Raw genomic sequence first — 9,751 nt, 5'->3', positions numbered from 1 at the left:
TCTCCTCCCTGTGTTTGCATTTTCAATCCAAAAGAAATTACATTTTTGAGATTAATTTCTCTGTTGTCTCTTATCTCATTTTTCTACCTCCAGATCCCAACTGAAAACTATCTGGGAATAAAAGGATGACTTGATGGGTAAGTACAAGCTTTGAACAGCATTATCTTTGTTCAAAAGCCAAGTTTTTTTGGGTAGTGGGGCTGTGTATGCAGAGCTTAAGAGATCCCAGCAACAGTACTGTGCAATATGAAAAAATTGCTAATTGGCTTGGTATTTTGGTCCAGTTTAAGTCAGAAAAGATGCCATGTGTATAGCATTTTGGTGGGCACCATATCTAAGTCTAGAGACTGCAAATTGGCCAGAGGTGGGAGTGTTAGTTAAACATTGTTCCCCAAACTCCGGTATCTTGTTGGAACAGCCCTTGTTTTTAACAATTATGACTCCTTGTATAGTGCTAACTAGTTAGGCATAAGGTTGTGGAACTACCCTTCTTGTGCCTCAGCTTCTGATCTTGCAGCCTTTACAAAACTGCTAGATATCAGCCTGACTTACCTGAAGGAGCAGTTGTACCTTGCAGCCCACTGCAGTGGCACAGATGTTTTATGATGAGTGTCTTATTTCACAGTAAATGAATAGGAAGTAGTTTTGAATCTTGTCCTGGTGTATATTTGGCTGCTTCAGCTTTCATTTACAAACAAAGTAACTAAGTGCTTCTGGACCTGTGTTTCATGCTGGATAACTGTGGCTGAAGGAAACTTAAAGCTGCAGTATCTGGTCCTTGCATCAATCCACAATCTCTGCTTGGCTGATGCTGACACCTAGCCAAGGGACTCATCTACCAGAGTCTTTAGGCTCGCTGTGGGTATGAGCACCTTCCCTAGACATGGGTGCTCTGTAAGACAGAGAGGAGCTGCTGACAGCATAAAGCTTGTTGTGTCCATTCAGGTGAAACAACAGTGCCCTGAAAACGCGTTAGGAAGGTGTTTGGTACTGTCCTCATATTTGCAGTATTGCCAGATGAGCTTAATAAAACACAGTGATTTTTTTTTTTCCATACAAAAATTTTTTCCTTAATGAATGCAGGCAGTCGTGTAGTTGTGGGTTTGTCTTTTGGGCTGGATGAGGTGCTTCCTCCTCTCCTATTCCTCTGGAGTGGTCCAGGCATGCTGCCAAGTGAAAACATGCCTGACAAACTTCATTTTCAGCTGATAGGATGCGGAAATTGCTTCTAAACATAGCACAAGAAGAAAGAGGGTGCATGAGAGGAGGAAAAAAATCACACAACTATTTACATATTGGCAATTTGGAGTCAAATAGAGAGAGATTGCTGCTTTCTGTGAATGTGGCTCAAAGTGCCCTCCGAACACATAGTTTCTGGAATCCCTGTATGTTTAGGTGTGATGCTCTTTGCCACCATCAGCTGGTACAGTTCTCTCTTTCCAAGAGTAGCACCATTTTTTTCCACCCGTGGTGCTAGACACCCATCTCTGCATGATAGCAACCAGTACAGGGCTTTACAGCAGCACTCAGAACTGCTGTAGCGATGCTTGAGGTTGCTTCTCTTGCAGTTCAACCACTGTAAAAACAATGTACTCGCCCATTTGTGAGTGAGCATGGTAGCCACAGAGCATCTCCGCTTTAACATTTTCCATTTCAGTATCTTAACGCTTTCCAAGTTTCCCTTCATGGCCGTGGGTACCAAGGATTCCTCTGCACATGGTTTCTGCATTTCATGGACAGGAAGTTATTGGCAAGTTGAGGTTGAACAGCTCAATCCAGAAATGTTTTTTCATTGGGATCCTCTTCATGAAGGAGCAGGATGCTGTATGATGCCTTTATTTTTCTTGCAGTCCAAGTGATTAGCTCACTCACGTGACATGTAGAGAAACCTGGTTTTCATTTTCTTTTCTAGTGAAACAAACTAAACCCCATATTGCTTATCTTTCAGGGCAGTGGCTGACTACTAGTATATGAGCTACTCAGGTGCAGCCTGCTGTTAAACAACTCTATTTGCATTTCCACGGAGCACCTAATCTTCAGGCTCAAATAACATAAATCCAAGAAAAACGTCTTGGAAATGGGAAGCTGTGGGTTCTTGTCTCCTTGGCCAGAACAGGGCAATAAGTGTCTATCTTCCATATTCTTGAGCATGGCCTGTAAATGCAACCTGGTAGGTTGGGGGGAAAGAGAAAAGGAACGCCTGCCTCCGTTTTGAATGAGATCCTAGTCCTTCATCCCATTCATATGGTTTTACTGAACATGCGCCAAACAGAAATGAAATGAGTCTTTCAGAAATGGTTAAGCATTTTCTCAAACTTGAAATATTTTTCTGATTTCTTGATGAGGATAAAATTTAAAAACTTTCACATATATTAGGATAATCTCGGTGCTGCCTTTTACTGACCTAATTGAAATATGGCTGCTGAACTGGACCAGACTCCCCTTTTTGGTGGTTTGAAATAATAATTCAAGCCTATGGTTTGCCTTTTTCCAGGAAATATGTGTCAAAAGCCTCTCATAGTGGTAAAATCTGCATAGGAATCACTGGAAATTCACATGCTTCTTTCTAGGCTGTATCAACTGCTGATTTATTTGCTTACTTTTGTTAGGTAGAGCTCCCAAGTGAGACATTTTAAACCCTTTATATAGTAGAAACAGCAGACACAAGAAGCTGCATTGCTGGTAAGGAAGTCTGGACTGACTGATGGGATTCATATCTTGGAAAATAACAGATGAACTGGGATCTCTTCTCCCAGGTAGGTAAGTCTGCCTGGAGAACTGATGTTCTGTAAATTGTATCTATACCATATCTCAACCATGATGCTCCAGTTATGCTTCACTCTGCCCTCACACTGTCATGAATAGCAAAATCTAGAGAAGTTTTTTAGTGTTGTGTGTGGAGCACCACAGATTGCATTAAATTGAATGTGAATAAAAAATGGGGGTCAAACTCCCTTGAACTAATGAGTGGGTTGCAATTGTCTTCTTCCCATGCAACATTTGGAAATTTCCCTCCATCAAAGTCAAGGCTGCTTTTTTTTAAACCAATTTATAATAGATGAATCAAAAGTATCTCACCAGGTAAAGTCTGCAAGGCAATAAGCCTGGGAGCATGGAGGCACCAGAGCCAGGATAATTTTAACAAGTCTGTCTGGATCAAAGTCTAGGTTGAAAGCGTGGTGTTTTGTTTGTTTTTTTTTTTTTTTTTTTTTTTTCTCTGATGGAAAAAGCAAGCTCAGGTATTCACATGATCTACTTCATGTATCTAAACTAAAACCCAGAGGAGCAAAGATGGGAGCCTGTTTTGCCTATAGAACCACTGTTAAGCAGCAGGACTGTCAAGGAGGGACAGGAATGTTCAGTCTACCAGAGAAAGGTATCTTAAGTAGGAAGTTTGAACGTGCTGCGTCTGCATGCTGTAGAAAACTGTTTCCTATCAACCTAATTAGTGTGTGTGTGTGTATGAGAGCATCATATGCAGAAACACCTGCTCAGTCAATGAGGAGGTCAGAGCATAGCCGACAGCTGTCCAAAAAACACAGGGGAGCTTTACATCAACACTAGTGAAGGTGGTGTGTAAAGCTATGGAGGTTGTTTCTCAGGCTGAGGTGAATGTCCTAAGAACTTTCTGAAAAAGTCTGAGAGCAAAAGTAGCCGCAAATAACCAGTTCCCAGTAATGTGATGCCTTAAAGAGGAGTGGAGACAGCCTGATAGTAAAATTTGTTTATTTACACTGTTACATATTACAGGAAAATCAGTTTAAAAAGTCAATGCTTCTCTTTCTTCAAAGTTACAGCATTTTGAAGATGTTAAGACAGATCTGAAGAATTTTAAACGTACTTGATTCCAGCCTTCCTGGCTGGTCTGGATCTGCAAGGTGAGACCATCTTGGTTTTTTCTTTTTTTTTTTTTCCTTTTATTTATTGTTTTTTTTTTTTTTTTTTTTTTTTCCCCAGCCCTTTGAGTTTCAAGTAAGGCATTTATTTATTTCTTTTTGTTTTGAATGAGGTTTCAGCAAAACAAAAGACAATATCTGTGGGTTTGGTTGCCATAGTAAACTTTAACACTTAGCATGCTGACGCTGTCCACCTTGATAGTCAAACGCATGCTTTGCCATCAAAAGATTACGGACTCCACTCGGCCTAAAGTCCATACTGGGTGCGTGAACGTTTTGTTGCCTGCCTTAGACACATGGTTCAGCTAGTTCCTTGTGTGCTATCTTGTCAGGTCTTCTCATTCCCTCTGCCTTTAGCCCTGCTTCCAGTATCAAGCTGCCATCTGCAGAGCTCTGAAGCTCTCCCTTTACTTAGGACCATGTACAACACTTTTCAGTCAAACCTGCTAATTTCTTACAGCTTGTGAGTTTTACAGTATCAGCCAGAAAGATCTGCAAAGCAAAAGTTCTGGAAGGGCCAGTGGGAACTCGTATATGCACACAAAGTCTGGGCTTTGCGACTGTGGGGGGTTTTTTTGGTTGCTGCCTTCCCTCTTATCGAATGTTAAATAAAACAAAACACTGATTTTCACTGTGGCCAGCTTCATGAAGAGGGAGCAAATATGAATATGCACCAGTTAGATGTATGTCTGTGGTGGTGATGTAAAAGTGTTTGAATATTGCAGTTATTTTGGTTACCCAGTTCACGCTGATGTGGTTTAGCAGCCAGGCTGCTCAAAGGTACTGCCCGTGCTGCAGCATTTTGGAGGATTTCAGTTTTCTGCTGGAGCAGGAAGGTTTTGTCCACGTTGCAGCAGACCTGGAGCTGGCTGAAGACAAGTGGGATCCAATGGGACTTTCAAGCATCAATTCAAACTGAACACCGACCCGACACACCCTTCTCCCTGCCATTTTCTCCTCTTGCTTTTGCTGGACAAACCCATCTGCTCTTCCCCTGTCCTGTATCGTTTTCTCAGCCCCTTTCCTTCCCAAAGAACTGGTCCAGCCTCCCAGGCTGCTCCCAGCGAGGCCGGCTGCCCTGCGCCCGCACCGCTCCCTGGGACAAGCCCTGGGACTGCACCCGCAGGCTCCGAGCCCCCCGATGACAGATCTAGAGAAGACAACTGGCTGAGGAGGTGGGGAAGAGCTGGAGGAGCAGGATTTGGGACAGCTTCCTCTCCAGGTGGTCCCTCTGTGCTGGCTGTGCGTGTGGTTTTGTAGACTTAAGTAAAACCATATGTTCGGGTTAATGCCTAAGCTATAGTGACACTTTCATTTAGGATGGAATGTACTGCTCTGATCTGAGGAGGAGGTCCACGAAACACTGACTCTATTGTGTAAGCCTGATACTTAGTATAAATGATTCAGGCCTTACTAACACCTCTGCCCCTGAAGAGAAGCTAAAAGATTGATAAGGGGGGGAACATCCTGCCCCAGAAGTCGCCAGAGGCTGGATGGTTGCCTGAGAAGCATGAAGTCAGGGAAAATCAGCAGTAACTGGGAGAAAGATAAAGGCGGCGGGGGGAGACTGAGACCACCAACTCAATTTAAGACCAAGAAGTCACGTGTCGTCCCCACCCCCTCTTTGTGTTTGTGCAAAATAATTAAAAGACACTGAAACTTGAGATCGAGACGAGGCATGTTGTTAACCAATGAGGGACAGAGTGATAAGAAACTAACCACTGGTCATTACAGTAAATGTGTATTCATGTAGTTTGAAGTTTATAAATACGTTGAAGTTCTTTTGCCTGGTGTGCTAGCTTTGTGGCATTACCACCTAACAACCCTCTGTACAAACATGGAATAACATGCATACTGCACACTGAGTGCCAAACCCTGTTTGAGGGATAACAGTTCATCCCCTTCCTACCCTGGGACCCCACAGGGTGACAGGAGGGAGAGGACAGGGTCCCTTTACAGAACTACTTTGGTATGGGGTCTTGCTGGGCTGGGGCAACTCAAAATGCGTTTTTCTTGAGAGAATTTATACACACGAGTTTAGAAAAGACCAGAAATACTTCACTGTGAGAAAGGGAGAGGAAAAAAAAGGCTGTGACAAAATTTTAATAGATTTTTGATGTGGGCTAAATGAGAAAAGGGTGAGGGCAGATCCCCCAAGCTAACCTTGGGTATTCTTCATTGCTAGCCATTTAAGTGGGAAGTAAATGAAGCTGACTGAAGCAGAGAAGATGGTGACTGGCTATTGAGAGATGTTGGTACAGCTTCAGGCAGCGAATACCTCCTTGTTTTCCCTACAGAGGATTGTGCCTCAGTCCCATCTGTTTCTCCTGTCACACACCAGTCTGAATAAGGCCCACCTAGCATAGTAATTCTTGAAAAAATGTGCTTTGCTCACCGTTGAATTCACTTTTAAGATTTTCTGCATCTTCCAGTCTGTCAACATGTGGCATGTCCATTTGCTTCAAATTAGCAGTTTGTACAGGATTAACTTTGTGCATATTTACACTCAAAGGATTTAGCTCTAAGCTGTTGAGCTCCTATTTCTTTCAAAATCCATTTACTCATAACTCCTATTAATTTAGCGTATCTTGTTTTGCTCTGACTAGAGCTCAAAACCCAATATCATCATATGATATCTTGCATTCTAAGTACCATACTGGGCAGTCCCAGGTGCTACCAGTCCAGCTTGAAATGGCAAGCTCCTGCCAGCCTCCCTGGCATTTGAGTCAGGTTGCACATACATAAAGCAAGTGAGCACAGTGCACGCCTGTCTGCAAACTATGGGATGGTGCACCTGGGCTCTGCCCTCTCAAGTCCTTCTCCAGGGCTCCCCCAGGACCAAAGGGACGGCTGCACCTCGGTGATGTCCGCAGGAGGGACTGTGTTTTGGTGAACAGCTGGCAAGAAGCAGAGCAGGGATGTGGTGATGGAAAAGGTATGATTCTTGCTTTCCCTCCTCTCCCCTTCCTTCTCCTGACCTTGGCTGCAGTTTAGCTGAATGTGCTGGGTGCACTGCAAAGCCTTGCTTCGGGACTTCCCACATGCACCGAAAGTGCTCACTGCTTTAGTCTGAACAGAGTCCTAACCTTTTGAAGGCATTGATGGATTTATCCATCGAGTGCTTTATAAGGCGTTTTTGTGTCAGCATTAGAGATCAGGAAGGTTTTCTTTTTTCGTGTGAGAGAGATCTTGGCCTTCTTTGTTCCAGTGGTGATCTTTGACAGGACAAGTAGTTCTACTCGTTTTGTTAAAACCTAAATAGCAGTACATTAATAAGTGTCTGGTATAAGAACTGATAAATGTAATCAAATGGGTTTTTAGCTAAAGCTTGTAATTCAGTCTCTTTTCTTTTTTTTTTTTTTTTTTAGAAAAAAAATCATAGGAAATACGGTACTTATTGTGCTTTCTTATTGTTCAGGAATCCATTGGCAGCAGCAAAGTAGTCCTTATGGAAACCATTCTTGATCTCTGTTGTGACAGGGGTTTCATCTACAGTTGTTCTTGAAGGTGCTTTCCGGTATGTCTATAAAAGCAAAATCCAAAGTAAATACTTGGATTTATTTAGTGCCCCCCAAACACTACTTATGGTTAACTGTAAAATGGAACTGTCTGGTGCTTGATGATGCAGGTGTACATATTTGCTCCAGACTGCGTTAAGGTAACTGCATTATTTTTCACTGCTGTGGGTGATATTACCTTACTAGTATTACTGTAATACTTCTTGATGTCAAAAGAGATTTTAAACCTGTTTCACTAGAAGCTCTATATATGCAGGTAGGCTGGAGCAGTCCCTGATAAAAAAGGTTGAAATAAATAATGCAAAGACAGAGCTTCTTGTTTTCCAAGGAGGGAGGAAGACTCAAAGCTGCCCAACAAAATAAATTCGGACCTCCTAAGTCCTGAATGTGGTACCTGACTTGCTATATAAGTGTGGAAGAGCTGAACTGCAACGGGGAGGTCATTGTTACTGAATAACTGCCTCTTGCAGACATTACTGTATCTATCATTCTTAACTGACATATATATTTCAATACAAATGAATTTTAAGTACCGATGCTCATTCTACATGGGGGTTCACCAAGACTGCTCTCTAAAAAGTTCTGGTTTCCCCCTCCCCTTGTCAGAGAGCATTTGGAAGACCGCTTACCTTGATGTAGAAGTTTATGAAGAGAATGACCAGTGTGGCCATGTAGGAGGACTGGAACATCAGGCAGCCAAATGGGAATCCACATGGCTTCACAGCTGCGCTGAGTGTGTGCACAATAGTGAGCAAAAACTGGATCTGTGGAGGAAAAATCAAACAGGAGTATTTGCCAAGAAAGGGTCTGTGCTAGCTAAATCACATATAACAACATCATCTAGTCCTGCTTTTTGAAAGTTTTGAGTACTGTTGAAAACTATCCCTTTCTGAACCTGTGAATGTATTGTGAGGGTTAAGTTACAATGGCACTCTTATGAAATTCAAAAAACCCTAAGGGGTCAGGGATTTCTAAAGATATGAATTTATAGGCCTAGTTGGGAAAATGAAAGCTCATTTTTTTAATAAGTGTTGTTCTATCTTCCAGACCTTGTTGTGCCAAGTGCGGCGTTGTCTCTGTTACCAGACAGAAACTTGAGAAAATTTTGAAGACTCCAGGCAATAGCTTTAGAAGTCTGAACAGAAAATGGAAATCCCAGGTCCGAGGAGAAGTTCAGGTAGGCTGGCATTTGCATTAATGGAGTTCAGATGGGGACAAATGAAGCAAAAATGAGATGAAGAAGGAATTGCAGAAGGCTGTCTGTATTTAGGACTGTGAACCACAGCCCACGCTGGTGCCTCTGATTCTCTCCAGCCAGCTGAGAGTGCCCTCAATCCACCGCGCTGAGGCACATTTCAAACAGGGTTGCGTGTCTTAGCTCAGAAGCAGCATTTGCTAAACACACTTCTACACAGACATTTTTAAGCTCGCTGCAGACATCTGAACTCCTAAATAATATGAACAGGCCCTACGATAAAAAAAGTGAAAGGAACTTTATTTCATATATATCTTGATAGAAGCTTTTGATATAGCTCGGCTCTTTGGGTACAGCAACTGTTGCAAGTAAACTTTTAGAAGTCAGACAACTTCTATCTTGTCTAAGAATTTATTTACATCATTTTGCATTTTGTAGTTGTACCATGGTGTGGTGGGTTAACCTTGGTTGGCTGACGGGTGCCCACCCAGCTGCTCTCTTGCTTCCTTTCCTCACAGTAGAGGAGGGGGAGAAGATAAGATGACAAAACTCATGGGTTGAGATAAAGGTAGGGAAAGGTGATTGGTAAAACTTGCCAATTACCATGCTAGGAAAAACAGACTTGACTTCAGGAAGGTAAATTTATTGCCAATTAATAATGGAGAAGGACAGTGAGAAACAAAACTAAACTAAAACCACCTTCCCCTAAGCCTCAGTGTCTTTCCAGGCTCAACTTCACTTCTGACTCTTCTACTTCCTTCCCCCAGGTGGTGCAGGGGGATAGGGAAGGGGGGTTGTAGTCAGTTTATATTGCTTTGGCTCTGCCACTTTTTCCTTCTCATGCTCGTCATCTGCTCCAGCGTGGGTTCCCTCCCATGGGAGACAGTCCTGCACAAACTTCTCCAACACGGGTCCTTGCCATGGGCTGCAGTTCTTGAAGAACTGCTCTAGTGTGGGTCCTTTCTGTGGGTTGCAGTTCTTCAGGAATGGACTGCTCCCATGTGGGTCCCCCACAGGTCCTGCCAGAAAACCTGCTCCTGTGTGGACTCTTCTCCACAGGATGCAGTTCTTGCCAGGAGCTTGTTTCTTCATGGGGTCCTCCGTGGGCTGTAGCTTCCTTTGGGACATGTCCACCTCATGCA

The 9,751-nt window shown here is 43.1% G+C and overlaps 1 protein-coding gene across 2 annotated transcripts in view; it reads right to left on the bottom strand.

Moving 5' to 3' along the window:
- Positions 1 to 3,709: 3,709 nt before the first annotated feature.
- Positions 3,710 to 9,751, bottom strand: part of ELOVL2 (ELOVL fatty acid elongase 2) — a 53,508-nt gene continuing 47,466 nt past the window's right edge. For both annotated transcript variants that reach the window (XM_032987754.2, XM_032987753.2), the window contains 2 exons: positions 8,044 to 8,178; positions 3,710 to 7,419 (listed from right to left, as the gene is read on the bottom strand). In XM_032987754.2, the coding sequence (XP_032843645.1) occupies positions 7,291 to 7,419; positions 8,044 to 8,178 (264 nt within the window). In that variant the 3' untranslated portion in view covers positions 3,710 to 7,290. The remainder of the gene's footprint in view (positions 7,420 to 8,043; positions 8,179 to 9,751) is intronic.

This window comes from Tyto alba, unplaced genomic scaffold (assembly GCF_018691265.1).
Source record: "Tyto alba isolate M040663 unplaced genomic scaffold, T.alba_DEE_v4.0 Super-Scaffold_48, whole genome shotgun sequence".
Lineage (NCBI taxonomy): Eukaryota > Metazoa > Chordata > Aves > Strigiformes > Tytonidae > Tyto > Tyto alba.
The sequence above is the reverse complement of the archived record's forward strand: the minus strand, read 5'-3'. Positions and strand labels throughout refer to the sequence as shown.